The sequence below is a fragment of the Accipiter gentilis genome, chromosome 2 (assembly GCF_929443795.1).
Source record: "Accipiter gentilis chromosome 2, bAccGen1.1, whole genome shotgun sequence".
Lineage (NCBI taxonomy): Eukaryota > Metazoa > Chordata > Aves > Accipitriformes > Accipitridae > Astur > Astur gentilis.
In genome coordinates, this window is record NC_064881.1 from 18,982,927 (window position 1) to 19,006,221 (window position 23,295).

The 23,295-nt window shown below is 41.2% G+C and overlaps 1 protein-coding gene across 7 annotated transcripts in view; it reads right to left on the reverse strand.

The window, feature by feature from the left end:
• The window catches only part of EYA1 (EYA transcriptional coactivator and phosphatase 1), a 93,332-nt gene extending 70,401 nt beyond the window's left edge, over nt 1-22,931 (reverse strand). For 3 of the 7 annotated variants that reach the window (XM_049824325.1, XM_049824310.1, XM_049824332.1), the window contains exons 1-5: nt 21,168-21,234; nt 15,462-15,511; nt 13,923-14,050; nt 12,037-12,099; nt 1,142-1,222 (exon numbers count right to left, since the gene is read on the reverse strand). In XM_049824325.1, coding sequence (XP_049680282.1) covers nt 1,142-1,222; nt 12,037-12,099; nt 13,923-14,046 — 268 coding nt within the window. In that variant the 5' untranslated portion in view covers nt 14,047-14,050; nt 15,462-15,511; nt 21,168-21,234. Of the gene's footprint in view, nt 1-1,141; nt 1,223-12,036; nt 12,100-13,922; nt 14,051-15,461; nt 15,512-21,167; nt 21,235-22,833 lie in introns of those variants that run through there. The other 4 variants (XM_049824349.1, XM_049824339.1, XM_049824317.1 and 1 more) reach the window with 3 other exon arrangements.
• Between the last annotated feature and the right edge of the window lie 364 nt (nt 22,932-23,295).

The window sequence follows — 23,295 nt, forward strand, 5'->3', positions numbered from 1 at the left end:
CCTCTCTGGTTACCGTTTGGGTGCCATTTCTTCTCCAGGTCCCAAGGTGGGGTTTGAAGCCTTTTCCAGGAAGGGGTCAGCAGCAGGTTATGAGACTACTGTAAAATCAGACAGCCGGAGAAACAACAGGCCCTATTGCTAAGTACTTGGAAATAAACAAGGCACGGATAATTACCCTTCGCCAGCTACCCCTTTCCTGGCCAACTACAGGGAAAATCCATCATCTTTACACTCCGGGAGCACTCGCGATGTGCGGAGGGAAGCAGGGAATCTCTTTCCGTGCCTTCCACACCTGATAGTTTTTCTTTTCTGTGGCCTGTGAGGCTGCAGATACGTCAAACGTTACAGTCCGACCTTTAGTCAGATCACCACAGATGTACGTAGCTACAATCAAACACACTACCTTTTCTTCTTTCAGAGATTTAAAAGACTCTAGAAACCTTTTTTTGCCTTTCAAGTTTGATACTTTCATACTCCACAGCATGCGCAGAAAATGGAGGCTGTGACAAGACCAGAAAAGGGCTGGCTACTTGGAGCCTGACTGGTTGCGAGATGTCAAATTTTGCTAGTCTGGAAATATAATCCCACAACATAGTACTAGATCCTTTTTTATTTGATTTGCACCATAAAAACAATGTGCTAGAAATACCACAGTTAATCCATAGGTATGCAAAACTGTGCAAACATCTTAGGATTTTCTCACAGTGTTTGTCTCCTGTCTGTTAGAAGCGAAGATGTGTTTGGCTTCCAGGAAGAAAAAAAGCCTGACCAAAGAATGAATACCTTGATAATAATAAATTACAATAAATGAGGAAGACCTACCCCTCAATTACAACACTAATCACAGAGGCAGGTATGTTTACTTACAGAAGACAAAAGAGTAATTACTCTGGGCCAGAATACTCCCTAGTGAGACTCCCACTGAAGACACCAATAGAGATTAATAAGCCTGATGCTGTAATGCTCCTTACTCGGGGAAAACTCCTATTGACTTACACTGTCTGAGTAAGACGAACAGAAACAGGCATAAGCTGCAAAGTGCACAAGGCTTTTTAACAGCTGTGCACAGGTTTAGACCACATGGGATAAGAAAATAGTAAATGAAAAAATGCTGAGCTTAAAACCTTTGTTTATTCCTTACCTGATCCTGAGAAATTGTCTAAAGACCCGTCTGTGGTAGTAGTAGTAGCAATCTCACTGCTGCTCATTGGTTCTGTTTTAACTATAGAAATATAAATAAAATATATTCTATATGCACCTAATATTCTTGCACACGCATGCACACACACTCACTACAGCCACAAATGCAATAAAACAAAAATGTGCCAAAAATGTTTTAAATCATGGCTATCGATATTTTGCATTTTATGTATTTGTGTATACAAATAATGCAAAGTACTGGCAGCTATGATTTACACATACATTTAAAATGATCAGGAGGGTTATTTCTGTCCCCAAGGAATAAGAGCCACTGTTAACAAACCAGAAGTCCCCATGCAACTCTCTGCACCTGTCCTGATTCCTCTTAATCCTGCAGACCCAACAATAAGGGTCCACATTTAGATCAGGTCACACAGACATTTACAGACTTGAAAGACAGGAATTTGAATAAGACAAAAAAGGAAATTTTTTTAAAATGGGTTTCTCTGAGGACTGTTCAAATTTTTTTTCCATCCAAATAACATTTCAGAGGAAAAATAAGAATTTGTGATGAAGTAAAACACTTCCCTCGTGGTGGACTTCTCCTCTCAGAATGAAAACCAACTTTATACTCAGCAACACTGAATAAGCAAAGGGGACACAGTCCTCACCAAATACTTCAAAGAATGCTTTTACATTTTATCACCTCTGCACCCGCAACCCAACATGGCTGTCAGAGAGTAAAAAAAGAATGACAGTAAGAGAGATTCTCTCCTGGCTCATGCTGCTTCATAATTAATTATTAATTAATGACTTCTAATAAAGCCTCAAGTAAATAAGCAAACCTCCCTTTCTGTTACTGCAGCGCAATCTCAGTAACGACAGTATTCTGATCCATGGAGCAAGGATAGGGCTGACCTGGCATGGATGCAGACAGGCACAATACCTACTCCCAAGGAGCCATCAGATCAGCACGGCAAATCCATTTTTACATACCTAGCTTTTGGAGTTACAGCAACTTGTTGCACCAAAAGCAACTGAGGATGATGTTTCAGAAAACAACAGAGCTGATCTTACTATCAACATCCCACCCCGCTTTCGCTCTTGTTGACACACACAGTCACCACTTCCCACGCACCAGAGCTGGTGCATACCTGACCTTTCAGCGAGGGAGCTCAGTAATGCTGCAAAAGGTGAATCTGAGAAAACCAAGGCAAACTGCACCCCATTTGACATGTAAAGCCTTGGTGTCATCTTGACATAGGTGTGCGTGTATGCATGTATGTTTGTCAATACATACGTGTTGAGGAATTGCAACCATCACTGGCAGAAACCCTTTTGGTGCCAGGTTTGGAAAGGGAGAGGCAGAGGCGCTTTCCCCTTTTGACAAAGGATCTTTCCTTGCCAATCCAAATTCTTATTTCCGCATGCCTCACTATTTCCTTCACCTGACCTCATCCACAGGATTTATATGCAATCGCTCAAGATTTTACTAATCACCCACTATTTTCTTTTGTTTCTCATGCAGGATGTTTTTGTCTGCACACGCTAACTCGGGAGATCAATACTAGGTCCACACAAAACTCTGCTATGTCTGCATTAGCAAGAAGTGCAGCCCAGTAAGAAAAGTTTCATGGAGTGAAATGGTTGGTGCAGATAGTCCAGTATCCACACTTTAGGCATTTTTGGGGCGGTTATTCGTGCTAGGTTTAGCGTTGTCGCAAGGAGTGAGCACCCATCAGCAGCTGGAGAACATTAGCTGCGCTCCTGCAGAGCACCTTTTTTTGAAAGAGGTGAAGTCCAAGAGACTCCACAAGGTGATTTAACATGCGGTAAGAAAGGGTGGTCAAGAGGTTCACTTCAAGAGTGCACTCATGATCTGAACTACAACTCTAATACAAACGTATTTCTTAAAAACACAGCATGTAAGATATGCAACATCCATTTCATAACTAAATACTGAAAGTCTAACACACAGATGCAACAAAATATTTGTTGCAAAGTGTCTATCCCAAGTAATTTTCCAGAAACTACCAGATCTTTACAGCAAGTTCTACACCATTTGTTAATCTAAATACCAGGAATTAGAGCATCTACATTATCTTCTGCTTTTTCTTACAAGTTTATCACAGCTACATTTTATGGTCAGACTAATACTTCCCTCATAGACTACTCCAGCTTTCCCCAAAATTTGCAAGTCTTCTGAACCAATTTCCATAACGCTATTATACTTTTGGAAATAACAGTGAAAGATGCTTTTCTCTATAGCTGGCAGCTGCAGGGGAGGAAAAGAGAGGAAGATGAGACAGATCAACCTAACTTGGGGTCAAGGGTGGAAGATTTCAGTATATGCTTTCTCCAAACTCTTCCCCTCTTCTCTACTGGAGAAACAATTCTTCTATATTCCTTATAAAATAAAATATCATTGTTTGGATCACTGCAAACTAGCAGTCCAAGAGCTATGCTGAGCCAGCTCATACAATATAGAGACCTACAGCATCATTTGGTTTTGATAAAGGTTTTTAGGATAATTTCTTTCCAAGTGGATGTAAATGCCTCTTTTGCCATTGGTTTAAAAGCCTACTTCGCATGCCTTTGCACCTATCTGGATCTCAGATACCATTTGGGGGAAAACTTCATCAAAATGGAATTTCTGTCTCTATGACTCATGAGCAATACTTCCATGCAACAATATTTGTAACTGAATGCTGTTTACTAGACATACTACTTTTGAAGATACAGGATGACATACATGAAATACAATGCAGTGCCTTCTTCATGGAAATGAATTCTAGCTGCTGACAGAGGTGCTCACAAATTTTTCATAACAACTGTTCCTTATGTCTCCTCTCTCAGCTGTTGTATTTCCTGAATAAATGAAAAACAGGATAAGAAAGGCTGTTCACATTATTCCTGATCTGGATACCCATTAGTAGGCTGATAAGAAATAAGCCCTATTATGCCGTCTTTAGGAACAACTATGACCTTAATGGACCTTTGCACCGTAGCTAGTTGAGAATTTAATAAAGATGGATAGGAACACAAAAGCCCTCCGTTCCCCAAGCATTTTAATCAAAATGCCAGAAAATGACTGCCTATTTCCTTCTATCTGAGCCTAAACATCTTTCAAGATAATCAAAGCTTGCTATACAAAGAAATAAACTGAGAACAGCCATGGTTTTACCCATTGGAAATATTTACCACGTGTATTCTCACTGCAAAGGAAGGTTTCTCATTTGCCCAAGGCAAAAACTGACCTGCAATGGAGCATATTTCACCCCAGAATCACGGGGAAAAAGAGCTGCAAAGGCATTGCCTAAGGTTACAAGTCTGCCAGTCTATCACAGTAGCACATCAGTAATCCATGTCTATCATGAGAGACGTATGGAGCCGTCCAAGGAAGCAAGGCTTTGGACCGGCACGGAACTGGCCCTGACTGGCCCTGACGCATGCTCCTTAAGCATGCTCTGGTTTTCAGCTCTCTGCATTTTCCACAACAATTAATGTTTCTGCAACACGTCCTAACCTTTCACAGGATGACACTGGGCAATGAGTGGGAATGTTGCCACATCTACACAGAACATGGTGCAAGCTTGCCTGTAACTGTTAACAGCATGCTCGTGGCAGAGACCGCAGAAAGTGAAACGGGAGAGTTTCCATTTCTGCTGCTTCTTCATCAAAACAGACCTTTACAGAGGTGCAGAATTATCAGACTTGCATTATAGAGACAGGCTCTGATTAGCAATGCGCTACTAAGTTTTAGTGCCGGCAAAATCACTCCTGTTATAAAACAGATTATCAATAAGAAGTTAAGGAAGAAATCTAACATATTCCTACTCTGCAAAAATTCAACAGTTATTTAGAATTACTGATATAGATTTGGTTTATATAACAAGGAGCTTAAGAAGCTATGTCAACAGAGATCGTTTTCCTCCTTATTTTTCTTTTCTAGTCATTTATGAGATTCTAAAAACAAGATTTAAAAAGAAACTGCGTAAGAAAACGCAACAGAATTCTAGAAAAAAATAGGAGTAGCAGATAATAACCCACATACTAGCTCCAAATAAAAAGCACAAAAATTCTGAGATAGCCTAACTTCTGATCTGACATTGTATCGATTGTCAAGGTACTTCTTCTTAAGATACTCAGAGCTTGCAAGTGCAATGTGCCCTGTTTTGTCAGCCATATTATAAAAGGTGGTTAAAAATTACTTACATGGCAGTTTCTGAACTCCACTCAGAGAGAGAACTTCAGACCAGAACCCACAAGTTCATGTGGTTGATTGGCCAAGTAACAACTTTCTGAGTTCACAGCTTGTCTGGTATATGTAGCAGTAAAGAGTGCTATGAGGAATGAGATGCTAGCTGTTCTAAGTATGGATTTAAAGACCTAAAATTTGGGCATTCCTAACACAGAAGTCATATGAATACATCACAAAGATTGCACCTTCAAGCATGCAAAAAGTAAGGTTTTTAAATATCTTTTTAAAATTACTTTGATTATCTAAAATACATAAGGCTTGCTCTACTGAACTAGTCTTCGTTAACAGCTATGCCATATCCATTAAACCAGAATAGAAATATTGTAAACATGGCTGACATTAAATCAGTTTTAATTTTGCAGTTTTAAGACTGAAGTAATACTGTAATGTTATATTCTTTGTATTATACGAGTAAGTGGGCAAAATGAAATCATTCCTGGCTGACAGCTCTCAGCATTCATGGGGCACAAAGAGTCTCAACAAAGTAAGCGAGGCTTTTTGTTTGTTTATAGACATACATATAAATACAATTTCTAGCCCTATTTCGGTTTGTCTCAAGGTTACATCTTCAAATAATGTTAGCAGCTAAACACCAGGTAGATATCTTGATTAAGTATTTATGTATCCATTACTGTTCATACACTGTTTTGCTTGATACCATCCTCTTTCTGTACCCACTAGAAGCCCAAAGCTCACCTGAAAGCTCAAAGATAATTGTCACTAACGACGGGACAAAAATTCTACCTTCAATCTCTAAGCTGATGTTATTTTCCATTACTTTATTCAAACTCTCCTCTGTTTGCACTGAAGAATCTTGCAATTATAAACAGGTTACTAAAGCTTACAGGTTACTTATAAACAGGTTACTCAATTGTAGTAATTCCTATCCAGGACATTATTTTCTCTTTTTATCACAGACTATCAAATCATCAGCTCCTGACAGTGAAGCCAGATAAACTTACTTGCTCCTGCTTCTGAAGGCAGAGGACTCTTCCTGAATCTCATTGTCTGGAAATTACCAGAAGGTAATTACTACCAGGTAATTTCCAGCCTAAATTTATGTTTTGTTTTCAAAGAAAGTCCCTGCTCAAAGCAGCACATTCTAGTTCAAGCCCAGACTGTTTCCTGCTCTCCCCTCCTCTGATGTGAGGAGGCTTCAAAATTTCTGCAGTATTTGGGCTGCAGCTAACACCTAGCTTTCACTGCATGCACAGCTCCCCCATGACCTTCATCTTCCTCTTACGTTATGCATTACAACTGAAAGAGCTTTAACATCATTGCACCTGCTCATCTAGCAGTAAACCCCTTAAATTTACAAAGGAATGGCATCACCACTACAAAGCAAAATCAGAAAGAAAATTCAAAGACATCTGGGTGGAGACAAGTTTTGACAGTAGTTGCAGCTGCTAATCAAGATTTAACCTGGATATTCATCTGACAAGTACAGTCATGGCTTAAACTAGTCTCATTCACTGCAGTTAGGAGATGAGAATATCTGAGTCAAACTAAGGTTCTTACCCCTTCACACTCACTTGGCAATTTGTACTGAATGATTGTATCTCTCCTGTCCAAATGGAGGCAGCATATATCCAGAAACAATCCTTTTTAGACGTGTTATGGCCTATTTCCTTTTTTTTTTTTTTTTTTTTGCCTTCTTAACTCCTAGATGGGGAATCTGACTGTGGCAACTCCCCTGCACATGTGTAACAGTACACACATACTCCATGTAAAATATCCGTACTCTTTAACCAAAGCCAGACAGAACGACCACGTAATGTCACAGTCCCAGCCATTAATGGCAAAAGTTGTCTTCAGCTACCTTCTGGGAACATGGAGGGCTTCAAGTGAACAGAGAGCATCACGGAGAAGTCAAGCCAGCTCTGCCATTTAGATGCCAGACTGAGACACGAAGACAGAAGCAGAATGACAAAGCGGGTGGGACCTTTCATAAGTGGGAAGTAATATCCCCTACTTTTAGCCAGGGCCTGAACTCCAGGACTGCCAGATTTAAAGCGAAATTCACCTGGACAAAGAGGGATAGCACCAGCTTGCATTCCGCTCCACCCAGCAGCAGCAGCAGCAAACTCCCCAGCTTGTCTCATCAAACCAGGTGGCGCAGGTACTTCTCTCACTGACCGGGGGTCAGATGACACAGCTAACCCTGAAGCGTAACCAAGTTTCATGCGTTTTTATCTACCTGTGATAAGCAAAACCCCTCCGAAGATTACAAGATGCAAATGCAAGTGCTAAATCATCAAGTCACAAGCCTCTGAAGTTGCTATGCTAAGGCTCTTCATGTATCACCCTATTGTCTATTAAGGTGCGACCTTAGACTAAGATGTTCTACTCCTGTTCCCTGGAACTTCTGCTGGAGCACAGCAACAGCAGGGTCTGGATTTCCTTCTCATCTGTATTACTGGCCAGGCGTATGATACTTCTATCTTATGCTGCGCAATCATGCAGTTGCACACATGCAGAGATCATGCATAACAGGCTGGTCTCACTGGAGAGACACCGCACCTAGCACGATGTGTTGCAGTTACAGTTTACAGTGAAGCAGTGAATATCTTCACAGGTTCTTGATGTCCCACAGCCTGTGCAAAGCCACTGTGCCAGTGGGGCTCTGGCACCCTCAGACACACGCAGAGGGTGCTCTCACACCACCACGCTCCACCCACAGTCTGGAACGGCACGTGTTGCAAACACATTTATGAGAAGCTTGCAGCAATAAATGATATTAAAATGATGGTGCTTCCAAGATGTTATGTTCTTTTTTCTTTTTTTTTTTTTTAAAGTCATTTGTCATTTGAAGTATTTTCTTTCCCTGAAATGTCCATGCGAACCAGTGTTGCTATTAACTTTTCACTTAAATGAGGTCCATCCTTTCAAGAAAATGTTATGGGGGAAAACAAAATGGTGAAGCTTTCACAAACAGATGCACATACATACAGAAAAGACAATAAATACATAGATATTTATTATCCAGTCTCCTCCTCAAGACCTTGCAACAGGAGTTGCTGGACTGAGCCAACAGAGGAGTAGACAAGTTATTTCACTGGCCAAAAAACTATGAAAGAGGAATAATAGAGCATTATGCTACATGTGCTCAGAACAGACGGAAGGACTCTTGGGGAAGCAGGAGAATAAAAGCACAGATAAGACAAAGCATCTGGAAGGAAGCCAATGTAATACAGCAAGAAGAAAGAGGTAAAAAGCAGGGAAGAAAAGACAGTCCAAGTCAGCCCCTTGCCTTCACATAAATGGGCAGTGATGTGCATCTGATTTTTATCCTCCAGAAGTGGCAGCAGGTTGAAGATTATTACTAGCCCCTATGGACCCCTAGGTTGCTTTTGGCAGTCTGGGGGCTGGAACCACTGCAGTCTTTGCCTCTGGCCACACAACTGTCCTCTTGCGCTCTTCTGGGGCTGAGTAAAGAAGTTAGCATCTATAGTTCTTGATACTAACACCCTACTGAAATGCAAAGATTAGATTTACCTTTACTGTGCTGTTATTTCAGGATGTCTAAATATGGAGTTATCCCTGTACCAATTCCAAGCTTCAATTAGGCTCTGCATCACAAACACAAGCCTAGAGACTTCAGCATACATAACTGGCAGAAGCTCCAGAAATGAGCAATTAAAAGGTACCAGAACCCAAGCATCTCCCAAAGGAAGACCATTTTGTCTGATTGCCATCACCTACCACAACTTTGCATCCCAAAGTACACAAAATTCTGAATAACTATTAAAAATTATAAATAACTTACACAAAATTATTTACTGTCAATGAAATCATTCACTGCCAATGTGCAGGCTTGATTGCAACACTGAAAGACTATTTTGAGTGCTACAAAGTACTGTTAAAATTCCAACGAATACTCAACGTATAATTTACTTACAGAAATCTATATCATGTGCCATAACAATGACCAGGTCATACCCTCTCTATGGATTTCAACATCTTACTCCACAATTACTTCAGAAAATACTGAAAACATTTTTTTCTCCATTCTATAATATTGCAAACATACTACACAGCGCTGCCTTTTGAAACCGTGAAGATGGATTTACATTCACCAGACTTAAAACAACCTTTTTAATGGCTACCCATCAGATAGTCACGTAGTGGGGAGCTTTGACTGCCTTTGTGTGGGATCTCATTCTCATGTTGCAGCAGGTACTTAAAGAGCGAGAACCGTTTTTTTCCAAAGGAATTTTGATGCCCAACTCTCTTTGAAGCCTCCCTTCCTATGTGTCTTTGAAAATCTGATCTTCCATTTGTTATCCATTTTCCCTTCCCGCTTGATATGAAAATGCCTTCTCTTCTTCCTTCTGAACACTCAAAAATGAGGGCAGAAGCAGCACCATGCTCTGAACGTGAATGAAGTGTAGTTGCTTGGAAAACCACAGCTCCTTCTCCCAGTCTTCATCTACACTTTTCCATTCCAGTTGCATTAAACATCATCATGATCGGCCACAGGCTTCTGTTTCTCACTCTATGTCATTCATCAGAACTGATATACATTCTTTAGATAAAAGTACAGATCCCTGTAGGCAGAAACTGGATGCAGTTGTCCGCTATGGAAAACAGCTCTGCTGCTCCTTTCAAATTTATTGATTACTTGCAGCCTTTCCCCTCTAAAGTATATCTACCAATGTGGGCACTGTCGTTGGAATAGCCACTAGCTGTCTGATAAAACTTAATGAATGGCAATTTTATTAGCTTCTGTTGTTATTGTTTCTTTAACTCCTTCAGTATCAACCCACCACAGCAATTCGCTGACAAAAGAAGATTAGAGATAAAGCACGACTATGAACATTTTGATCCCTACTGCAATTATGGTGGTTTTTTTTTAACAGATTTTCTTAGGCACTTTATACAGGGCCAAATTTTTAATGGTGTCCAGTGTCTGCTGTTCCCTACAACAGAGGGTATTTTGTGGAAAAACACTTAAAGAGAACACAGAAAACTCAAATGCTGCAGTATTTATATCATCAGCACCACCTTGGAGTGCCAGGACTGATTTTTCTGAGTGCCTTTAGCCAGACATTTTAGTGTTACTCCTCTGCATTTGATCCTGGGAAATTTCTGGCTGGTCAAAGTCTATAATTTCCTTGTTACTTCCCCATCACTGGTTTGAAGACCATACTGCCTGGCCCAGAGAAGAGGAAGAAAAAACCCAAACACCAGCAAAGTAATTAATTCTTATTAGCTATGATTTTTTTTTAAATCAAAGTGTTAAGGAAGTGCTACTATTCCTCTCAGCACATATACATCCAGAGCTATGAAGACTGTCTTATGACCTGCTGCAAACTTAAAAGGAGAGTGTTTGTTCTACAGAAATCACGATGCTCTAAAAGAATCCCATAGAGGAATTGCTATCTGAGACACAAAGTAGTAAATCTGACTCGTTTAAAAATGTTTAGCTAGAAGGAAATAAATAGCAGTCACCCAAAACTCCCTGTATTTCTTCAGCTGTAGTCCTCACCAGCATTACCTGGTCAGTTCTGCGCTACAGTAATTTTGCTCCACCGAAGTGAAATTAAGCACACAAAGAGTTATTATATCAAAGCTGCATGCAGAGATTAAACTCAGACTCAATCAAACAACTAAATACCCATTCAGTGCTTTGAAAATTTACCACTAAGTGTGAAGCTAAAAATATTAGCTAGTAACAATGAGCTATCTTTCAACCACATCCTCTTGTAGAACAACATCAGTAAGAGACACGTCTGAAAACGCGCCTTAGAGGAATTAACAAACATTTGTTTGAAACAGAGCCATTTCACTTTGGGACGTGGGTTTTTTTCTTCTTCTTCTGTTTTTTTTTTTCCTCCCCCTCATCTAGTGAACATATCCTGCACTTCAGGGTATGGAAACCTGCCGAAATCACAGCCATAGTCAAATCAAATTTAACATATCTTTACAAGATATTTATAACATGCAAATAACTAGAGGCCCTTTTTCTCCTTCCCATGAAGGCCCCTTATGCCAGAAAAGGAGAGCTCTTTCATGTTAGTGAGAATGGGTGTGTCGTAGATTAGAAGCTGGTTTCAAGTATTATATTTAACATGTGAAGGTTCAGCAACCCACACCTCCACTCCACGTGCAACAAGCAAACCACACTGCAGCATTTTAAGAAAGGTGTTTGGCAAGCCCTCACGACTGCATCCTTACAATCTGCCACTTGTGTCTCAGTAGGATTCTGCTTCAAGAATCTCAGAAAAAATAAATTTACTTCACCCTTCATTAAAAAAAATAAGAAACCCTTGCTTCATTCACTTAATTTTCTCTTAAGCCTGTTTAGCAGCTCAAGGAACCCAAACCAAACATTTTCTCAAGATAAAACAGATTAACAGTAAAAATTCCACCTTCAGATTCTTAGGCATCTGCTTCGCTCATAAATTTGGTCTCTTGGCACACATCTGATTCAGAAATAAATTATTCAATTACGTTTCTTTCACAAGCTTTTCCTTATTTGTCACTTAAGAGCAATCAGAGACAGGAATTTTCAATTTAGAAAATTTAGACCAGAATTGCCAAGCACAAGCTATTTCTCGGGACGCTTTCTGGACAACATCTAAAAACGCATGCTGAGTGCCCACGCCTGCTGCGCCCACCGCAGCCACCCAAACCTGCGGGGGTCTGTGCGCTAGGGCTTAGCAACCAGTCTGCAGTGCTGAGGAGGGTCATGTCACCTGAGGGAAAATTGCAAACAAAAGAAAACCGTTTGGCTTCGTCTCAGAAGGTAAACAGGTACTGCAAGTTATAGCTTTCTGGGTAGAATTCCCCCCAAATTAATAAGCCTGAACTTTAGAACTCTAGTGTCAGATAAATAAGTTAGCGTGGTTTAATTTACTTTCTTCAATAAACTCTGATACCTACCTAAGAAGTTGGGATATTATTGCCAAAATTATTTGCTACCTGAGGTCAGTGCATGAATAGATACAATATATAGCTCATTTCCCAACACAGTAATATTAAGCACCCCATTTTTCAGAGTGTATGCCTGCACACAGCAACTACTTAGAACAAAAAGTCGAGCCAGATGGTAAGTGTCTTTCAGTGTTTCAAGGAACACTCCCTATTTTTGTGCTACTAAAGAACCTTCCACGTTACACAGAAGGTACAAGAGCTGATGAAGTTTACAGCAAAGGCTTTCATGAGCTATTTGAAAGGGTCGAGCAGTTTTATCCTGTACCAAAACTGGTATATACCTGGTAATATGACATAAAAATGCAGTAATATACTGGAGCATTTAAAAGGAAGAGGATTCATCTGTGGACATGAAATATTTTTCTGCTTAAACTACATTAACACATTAAGCACTTTATTTTTTCTTTAAAAAGCTACTTTTTCTTTTTTTTCCAAATGGCTTAAAATTTGATTGCAGCCATACTTTTACAGCGATAGCAAAAGTAAATTATACACAACTCTGGCACAAATGCCTGTTAATCTGATAACCCATAAACCCTCCCCTCTACAGAGGACTCCAATTAGAATGAATAACAGAGATGTTTGGGGAATCGAGGGGGGAACGACATCTGTTTGATTGACATGTGCCTTTCCTGGAAGAATGCAATGCATGTCCATAATCCTAAACAGTCTGACAGCACTAATATGACCCAGTTCTTTAGAAAAAAAGGCGTATCTTTGCTACAACAGTTGTTTAACTATACGTTTATACTGAACAGTAATATCGAAACTGCGTGACTCTCTTTTCTGGTAATGCATTAAAATCTCTGTTCACATAGCAAGCCAAACGTTGTGTATGATCTTTCCTACTATTGCCATAGAAATGTTACAGGAAAGAGTATTTTTTGCTGCTTATTCTATAAACCCTTCTGTGTTTCATTGTATCTATTATTATATGTATTATATATGTATTCTATTACTGGCAAAGCTGTTAGGTTGTTCTGCTGTTAGATTTCTACTGAGAACAAACATAACTTATCAACTGCCTGACTGCTTCTTGAAAAATAGGTATCAGTTTACCCCATTGAATTACTACACCTGTTTGAATTTTGGCCACTCCATCAGAGCAGCAAGCTAGCCTGAGGTAATTTCAACACTCTGTTTTATTAGCCTACTTGACAAAACTTTCATAGCCTTAGGAGCTTGCAAAAAGTGAGAACATAAAGAAATATCGAAATAGTGAAAAAGACTGAAAGATTGCGTTTTGTAGTACAACAACTGTAAACACCTCATTCCTTTTTCTCATCACTAAACTACCCATTCAGGTTTGGGGGATTATTTTTTTTTAAGCTCTGCAGACACTACCTGCTCAGTCCATTCAAACTTCATGGAAGGAACACAAACCTGGAATGAAAGCTATTGCTGAAACTTGATGATAGTAACTACCGATAAACATTGAACATCGGCTCTCCACACCATATTACATAAACACGGAACACCTAAAATAGTAAACCATTTTCTCTGTATAGCTTGCTGACTGCAAGAACAGCAATGCAACAAGGAGAAAAAAACAAACTATGAAACACTAAAAGAAAAGGTGGCTTACCTTCTGTGCCATTGGGTGTCATGGAATTATTATTTATATGGGAGTTATCGAGTTTTGGACCACTGGGGGATTCACTACTACCACTTAGTCGGCTATGTGGGCTGGCTAGATCCTGCATTTCCATAGACCTGAAAACAAGATGCAACTACTTTTAGTGACATATTCCACATGGATTACAGAGGATTACCTCTATGAGATGCAGCCTGCTATTAATCAACATCCCAAAAACACTCAGTAAAAAATGAACAGCTTCTCCCAACTTGATCTTGCCTAGTGCCAATCTCATTTTGCAGCCCCACACACATGACTGAGAAGCTACCATAATTATTTTTGCAGCTTCTAACAGAATAAAATTCAGATACAAAGTACTGTACTTTAAACATTCACGTCACCTTGTATTTTTAAGATACATACAAAGGCAGATTCACCAAGATATGAAGACATATATGCTCTTAACAACAAATTAGCACTCTGCTTTTTCAAGATTTACCACTCCGTGGCAATACAATGGGCCTCCAAACCAAATAAAACACTTGAAGCAATTGTGGAAACCTATCATCTACTGACAGGGAATGAGATATTCCTGATGTATGTGTTTACTCTGGCAAACTACTTAATTGTTCCTCTGTTTCCGTTGAAACAAATGCAGCATTAAAACATTATTATGTCTGCTGACTTGTTTGCTTTGTGGATTACATAAAGCGTGCCCAATTGAAAAGGGATATGACCAACATACAGTGAATCCATATAGGCGTTAGTGTGCCTTAGCACTCTGCTGTATCTCAGCAGTTGTCGCTTAGTCAAAATAAGAAGAGAGCAATTCTGATTCAAAGCAAAAATTAAACATTTATACAGCACACAAGCAGCTGAGTATTTCCGATTTGTGTTTTTAATGGCCTTAAATAAAAGGGCCGTCACCACCATGACATATCCCTTGGCTGACGTTGGGGAAGCTTACGACTGAAGTGCCCCATCCTTCCGTTTCTTTACACCTAAAACTGTTGATAACGTTATTTGATGTACTCAGTCTAAGTAATTGCTCCCAGTAGAAATTTCACAGGTTACTGTGCCTCCAAGGCATCTGAACCAGTATTTTTTTGGTTTAAGAGAAATGCTTAGGCTCTTTTAAAGACTATTAAAATTACATTAAAAATTCCTCCCGTGGTAATGGTATAAATATCCTTAAGCCTAAGTGTCACTTCAGCTATGAAGTTTTCACATTTTAGCTGAGATTTTAGCACAAGTTCTAAACATAAACCCTTCATTTTATATTTCATTACCTAAACCAATCTACACATAAAGAGGGATGATATTGCAATGAGTTTGAAAAGACAGTATCTAATAAAGTCAAACAATTTAGCGAAAAAGGGTACATGCTCATGGATTACAGGTTTGGTTGCACGCACGCAAAAGCGATGCTCCAGCACTTACTCAACTGCTTAATACGGAAAACAAGAATAAATATTTACCTATCACCTGAACTTAAAAAAAAGAAGAAAAGGCTTGCAGAAAAATAGCGACTTTCAACCAAATCCTTACCTGCAGCTTGAGGAAACAGCAACATCTGAACTGGTTTGGGACTTCTGCACCTGTAAACCAGGGAAACAAACAGAAGCCTCTATTACTCCGCTTTACCGCGAGGCCTTAATTGAAAGAAAGGCTATCACCGCGGATGACAATTCTGTCCTTTAAACCCAAAAGGAGAGGAGGAGGGCGCAGTGCCCGTGAAAGGCATATTGTCTTTAAATTGAAGGCTCAACTGTTGTTTCCCCGGCAGGTCTCTCTCCCTCCTCCCCGCGCCGGGGGACGGCGGCCAAGTGACGGGATAGTGATTCATCAGGGGCCCGTGACAGCTGCAGAGGGGCTCACTCCTCCCACGGCACGGCACGGCACGGCACGGCTCCGCCAAGGTAACCCCGCCGCGCCGCCCCGCCAAGGGCAGGGGGAGCCGCTCCAGCCCCGAGACCCCCAGCACCCTCCACCCCTCTCGCCTCTTGTTTTTGCCGGCCGAGTTATCTGTCTCTCCCTCCCATCCCCTTAGCTCTTGACAGCTTCTTGCCCTCATCACGTTGGCTTTCCTCTTCCTCCGCTCTTCGCCATCCTTGCTCGGCGCCTGGGCGACAGGGAACGCACAAGTCAGCTCACCCCCAAAGGCGGGGGGCGAAGCAAGCCGGAGAGGCTGACGCTAGTTTTTGGGGAGGGACAGCAAGGGGCAGGTCTACCTAAGGCAAAGATCTTCAGTATATGACCAACAGTATTACACCGCCACCTCTAAAACGAGCCCATCTCCAACCGGGGCGAATGAAAATAAAAAACCCCACACGTTATTGCACAAAGTCTTACTCGTAAAAATTCCCGTCGCTAATGAGACTTCTGATAAAGTGACTTAAAAAGAACAGGTCTGGCTAAATAAATAGGAGGAAGCTGTAGCATTACCTCTGAGGTCACTCATGAAGAAAAGGAATCTGGTTCCACTGGGAAGCCCAGCAATAATTTCCCAGTTTAATAAAACGACTCCTTTTATAACTCAGGTGAGTAATAGATTTTCATATCCTATTAGAAAAACACCGTTGCTTTGCTAACAGCCTCTTCTCCGTAGCCAGTAATGATTGTCAGCAGGTGATAAAATTCAGGTGAAGATACACTGCTAGACACTGTTAGCTTAAAAGCACACAAAAGCTTCTCCAGGCAAGGTATATATCCTCTTAATGTCTGCATTGAGAATCCTTCATGTGCGTTTCCATTCAACCTGAACTGACATCTCTTAAATGATCACAGAGCAAAGACAAGAGAGATGAGGCATTTTAAGTGCCATAAAAATCATCCAAGCAAATCCTACTTATGTGTCTGTAGGGTTGGGGTGGGGTTTTTTTTTTTTGTTATTTTTAATCACAGACAGAATTACTACTAGCGAGAGTAAACAACTGCTAGGGGCAGCCAGGCAATGCAGAACATTACAAATGATGTCAAGAAGCATGCAATAATGCATGCTGAAAAACATCAATCTTTTTATAACTGGGTACTTAAAAGTACTGTATAACGTGCTTTTCAATACATCGTCACATGGCAAATCAAACTAGACGAGCAGATACATTCAGAACTGTGCATTCTGTTTTAGAGGGGTTTTTTTCAGTTCTTTACCCCAGAAACTACAGCAGAGTGCCTTAGGATATGTTTCTGCTGTTACTTCTAAACACCTGGAAAAAATTATAGGTGAGAACTAAGTTTGCTTAGAGAGCTATCTTCACTCCCTCTTGCACAGGATCCTTTAAAACATATCTTTTATAATAGAAGAAAACTTCCTTTTACGAAGAAATGCTTTAATTAACTGATATTCTCCAAAGTGCCCTACAGTATTATTCATACTTCACTAAACTCTAAAATACATTTAATCCTCACTATTTCATTTACCCAAATTAAAAAAAATAGTAACTTCTATACACTTACAAATATAGAGATATATATACACACACGTGCACGTGTATGTATAGTGAGAGAGGTTTCATTTACGGATTCATGGGAGAGGGCAAAAAAAAAAATAATAATACAGCTCATTCAAAGTGAATTAAATATATACGTTATATGTCCTCTAACACTCTATGATTTGTGAAAGTTCATATCCACAATCTTCATTTTCATTAGACATACTTTAGATATATTCCTTTGCGTCTCAAGGATTATTTAAACCATGTGTTGCACGTTACCATATTTAAAAATGACTCTTTAATCAAAATAACTTTAAAACAACTAATCCTCACTTAGGCTGGTCAGCTGAATCCACAGAGTGGTCCAGGAAAAATAAATCTACTCTCAAGAATGCGAATGCAGACAACAATTAGACACAGATGTGAGTGAAATTAGTTACAGTTTACAAAATGCTACACTTCACATGCTTTCAGTTTTTTATGTGTAGTACAAAATTACAACGTAGTAAGGAACCACACTTATGACTACCAGTTCATAGAATAAAAACATTTCTGGGTGGCGTGTGCTTGCTCTCATACATTCTCCCATTTTGCCAACAGATTTCTGGATAATTGAAGTTCTGCAACATAACTCACATATCAAATAAAAAGTGGAGGGGAAAAAAAAAAAAAAAAAAAAAAAAAAAAAAAAGGCAACAGCCTTACCCGGCCAGCCAAAGGGGCACATTAAAAAAAAAAAAAAACAAAAAGAGAAAAAAGGAGCTGTCACTCACCCTTCATACACTGCACTCCCCTTTAAACTAAAAATGCCTTGTATGCTAAATGGCATACACACTCTCCTTAATACCTCAAAAATATTACGGTGTATAATTTGATTGTTGTAAGTAATGTTCACATCCTTCTTCTTAATATGGATTGCAGATCGGGGCGCTACATAGTACATGGCGAGAAAAAAAGGACAATGATAGCAAAGCTACTTAAAATTCATCCATTTAAGAATCTTAAATCAGTAACATCAAATTCTGATTAGTTAATGAGGTCTTTTAAGTTTGCCTTTTTTCTAATTAAATTTATAATTCTTCACAGATGTAGGTTTTGTTGATGTTCAATTTGTCTCTCTCATTTTGTTAAACCTCACATAGTACTCCACCAATCCATTGAATAGCCACATTAAATCTGTTAATACCATGCTCTTCAACCCCAGAAATTATTTCCAGAAGGCAAACTTGCTTTGAGAGATCATCAAACAAGACTTAAGGTACACATTTTATCACATTTTCCCTACCACAGAGCTCAGGATGCGGAGGAAAATTCATGACTTTTGCACTGTTTATTATACTTTGCTAAATTACAAATCAAAAGCATCTGACAGAAGATCATGTATGAAGCCAAAAAGTTAATAATGTTCTGTGAAAAGTAAACTGTAAATGGGAAGGGATTCTAAATTTCAGCAGCACAGAGCAAATAAAATGTAGGTACTTGTCTAAATTACAGCTTTTCCACAGTATTTTTGCTTGCTAGGAGCAATCTTTTTTTTTTTTTTTTTTTTTTTTTTTTTTTAAATGGCTATTAATTTAAAACATTTTTCCAGCTGAAAAGAAATTTTCTAAGTGAAAATAAGAAGTTAACCCAGAAAACTATAGCCAGCACATGCGCTTTTTCCTAAAACACAGTTCTACTTTAAAGAAGCAAATTTCAAAGACAATGGCAGTTTTCAAATCAGAGTGTTCCTCCTCGGGGCGGGGGGGGAACAACTGTCATTTTTTAGCAAGGGGTGGAGGGAGGGAGAGCAGAGGACTTTTCCCCCAACAGCACTCTTTGCCTCCTTAAAAGCCCTGTGCAATCAGTATCTAGAGACATAATGGCTTCAACAGCCAAAATGTTACAAAACTAAAATGCAAATTGGCTACAAAAAGGCACCTTGCTGGCAACACATGAAACTTGGTAATACTTTCACTCTTCCAATAATCCTATCGCTGGGCTCTACGTGAAGAGGTAGGGCTTTTTCACGAGATTCTCACATCAAAGACAAATTGCACTTATCAAACCAGAAGCAGGTAATTACAGTTATTTCATTTTTAATAACTAGTTTAAATTCTTCTAAAAGTGCTATCCTGTGTGCTCATTTCATACGCTTATGAATGAAACGTTTTGAAACCCCAACACTTTCTTCCCTTTAAGAAAGAAGTACTACAATGTGACAATGCTCCTATTATGACGAGCCATTTAAGAATGTCTTTCTGCTTTTCCAAGATTTTTTTGGCTCCCGAGAAATATTTCATACTTATTGCAGCTCAAACAAAATGATTACTCATTCTTTTTTTTCTTCGCTCTCCAAAGGCGAAGCGTGACTCAAGCCGTCTGTCACTGAGCAGAACTGCTGCGAGGGGATGGCTGCTCCTTTCCAGACCCTACCAGGCCTTGGGAAAACTCCGGCAGCAGTGAGGTGCCGGGCTAAATACTGCGTGTCATGGGTTCGTGAGCAACATGTAGAACGCCGCGGGCATACGTGTTTCTGCACAGAGAAGTATACAGTGGGTATACACACACACGTATGTATTTACAGATACACATACACGTTATTAATCCATTCTACGCACCAAACCAGCAGTCTGTGTTCTGGCGGATGCTCTGCAAACCGTCTCAGTATGGGACGGAAAAGAAAAGATCCTTTATACGTGGTAGCTAACGTTAACAGCTTCCAGTGATACGCTACACAACGTTTCCGCTTCTTATCACAAACTTCTCTCTGTGATAATTTTTAAATTTCAACAAACTGCGTGAAATATACTATCCCCTATTTCTTTTCCCCTGAAAACTTTTCCCTCTCCTGCTTGCCTCGTTTTAAATGTTTGCTCACCAAAAAACCCCAACCACCTTCTAAGAGACACTTTTAAATGCACCAACACCTTTACTTTTCCAGCATAAACCTTTCACTGCGAAGGGCAGCCCTTCCTCTTGTTGGTGTTTGTCAGAAACACGGGTGAGAGAACGACATACTTGGGAACGTTTTGTGGGTCTCGGTTGCTCAAAAGCAAGATGTAAATTTAATGAGACTTCAAAAGGTCTTTGACTTCCTCGTTCTAAGATCATCGTTCTAAATAAGCCACCTAAAATGTCAATAAACGTCAAATATTTCAGTTGTGTAGGAGTTTATTCTGTCGTCTTGAAAAGTTCTCCTGTGGGGATCTGCGTGTTTTCCTTGGTGTTTGGAAAATTTAAACATCTTAAGCAAAAGGATTTCCTGCTTCAGAAAGCGCTGTCAAAACCTCCGTCAGGCATTCTTCCTTCCAATTTTTTTATCATTTTTCTCACGCTCTCATGTCTCTTTCAGAAGGGTCTAAGGGTTGCCTATGTTACGTGCCTATTCCTCCCCCCCCCCCCCCCCCCCCCATTTACCATGTCCACCATCACGTTATTCCTACCTGCCGAACCACGAGCACTCTAAGAAATCAAAGGGGAGAATCCCCAAACCGGGCTGACGGCAGCAAACAGAACCGCCTAACATCTGCTGCTTTGCGGGCAGCCTGCGAACCCCAGCCCGAACCACGGCCAAAACGAACCGCTGCGCCCAGTGACCGATGACCGAGCGTCGTCGCCCTTCGGCGGGCCGGCGCCAGGGTCCCCGCAACTCCGCGCACGCTTCATCCCCCGCGCCGCCGCCGCCGCCGCCGCCGCCGCCGCCGCAGCGGCACTCCGGCGCTGCTCCGCGATTCGCCCCTCGCCGCCGCCCGCTTTTTCCGGGCTTCGCCTTCCTTCCTTCCCCCGCCGCCCGCCCGCCCGCCGCTGTCAGCGCCCGCGCCGCCCGCCCGCTACTCACGCTGCCGGGGCGCCCCGTCTCCGCGGCGCGCAGCGCTCCGCGCCCGCGGGCTCACAGCGCGGCGGCGGCGGCGGCGGCGGCGGCGGCGGCGGCGCCTCCCATGGCGCGGCGGGGCAGGCGCGCCCCGGGGCGGAGGGGCGCGGGCCGGGGCCGGGGCCGGGGCCGGGGCGGCGGCGGGCAAGACAAAGCGGCGGCGGAGGGAGGCTGCCGCCAGCCCCGCCGCCTGTTTGCTCAGCCTTGTGGGTCTGCCCAGGCGGTGCCTGGGGGCACGCTGCCGCTCCCGCGCCCTCTCTCCTCCTCGCTCCCCTTTTTCTGCTGCCTTTTTTTTTTTTTTTCTTCCCTCCCCCCCCCCCCCCTCCTTTCCTCCCCTTCGGGTTTTGTTTTTGTTTTTGTAATGCAAACCGCAGCTATTCTCTTGTCCCGAGCTCATTGGTTTAACAGCGGCAACTGCAGCGAGGCTTGCGCGGTCTGAAGTCACAACCTTCCCGCCCGGGCGAAAGGCAGCCGGGGCGGCCGCGCTCCGCAGGCGGCGGCGGCGGCGGCGCGGAACCGGCGCGGAGCCGGCCGCCCCCCCCCCGGCGCCCGGCCCGCACGCCGGAGCCCCGTTTCGCCCCTTCTTCAGCCTCACCCTCAGCCCCCGACAACTAACGAATCCCCCGGGTCCCTCCGCCTTTAAAAAGTTAGCGGCGCGTAGAGGCGTCCCCTCGAGTAAGCCGGGCTTAAACAAAAGCCGTCCTAATAGAATAACTGGAATTAAACCAACGTTCTATCAATGAGAGACGCTAAACAAGGATACTCACAGAGGCTCGCAGGCATACAACCAGCATGCACGCCCGGACATGCCGTTTTGATTGGATATGTAACAGATTTGCTCTCAAATATCTGAGATTCTTGCAACCTTGTAAAGAACGGGTCTGCTAAAACTATTTAAGCCAGCCTTCTCCAATTTAAAGGTATTTATTAAATAAAGTATCTGGAACTTTTAAAATGGTCTAAACCGTGCAGGTATGCGAAATATCTGTACCTACCCCTAAAACCAACCGTAGATGCAGGCAACTTGGTATTTTGAATCACTGCTACTCACCCGCTAAAGTTTTAAAATTTAAAACTCCGTAAAGGCCCCTTCCATAGACCTTGCAAATATTTCCAAAGAAGAGATGGTTGCATAGAGCTAAATTTGTGCATTAAGTAACAGTAATTCTTTAAAGCTTAGCTTTTACCAATCAATAAGTAATTAAGTAATTTAATTAGTAAGCCATTAAACTGAAATGGGTTTATGATACATTTCTATTACAGCACTATTAGTTGCTCGTAATTCAGAAAAACTCTTTTCAAATATATATACATTATGTTAAAAAACATTATAACGTAGGCAACAACTGAATTTGACCGGGGTCGTCCGGAGCATTTCCACTTCGTAGAACGTATCTTTCAATGCATGTAACACTTATTTTTCTACACTTTTTCAGTACACATAATCCAAATATGATGAGGAAAACAGCATAATGATTTGCAGTACCAAAAAAAAAAGAAGTCTTAATACTATGCCAGCTCTACAGTACTAACTTAAAAAAAATATCCAACTTTATGCTGCATAAATAGATTGAAACAGAACCTTTCTTTCTTTACAGAAATCTGTGGTTATTCACCGCTAATATATCCTTACCTTCAATTAACTAATCTGTGAATCAAAGCAATACTTCTAGAGGAGAAATGTCTTCTGGCTACTACATCCCAGGAAGCGAGACATTATTTTGTAGCAAGTACATTGGGAATACTTCAGGAAAGCAGATCGGTTTGCAAAGCTACAAGTCAACCTCGAGCTGAAAAGGCACCTAGGATTTCATTTTGTTTAGCGGAGAAAAGGGATCTCGGGACAGTCACACACCATATATGGGAGCCCAGGTCAAAATAAGCAGCTTTCGATTGGGCCCGTCTGCGTAGCCAGCGCTAGCACAATCCCTTTACTTCTTTACAGTCACAAACCATCTCACGCCAAGACAACTGTTTATGATGTTCTATATTAAACGGTGAAAAGAAATACAAATTACTTATTATGGAGACATGCAGTTTTGTCAGGTAAAATTCACTGAACTCCTGAAATACAAGGCGATGCAATCATTCTGAC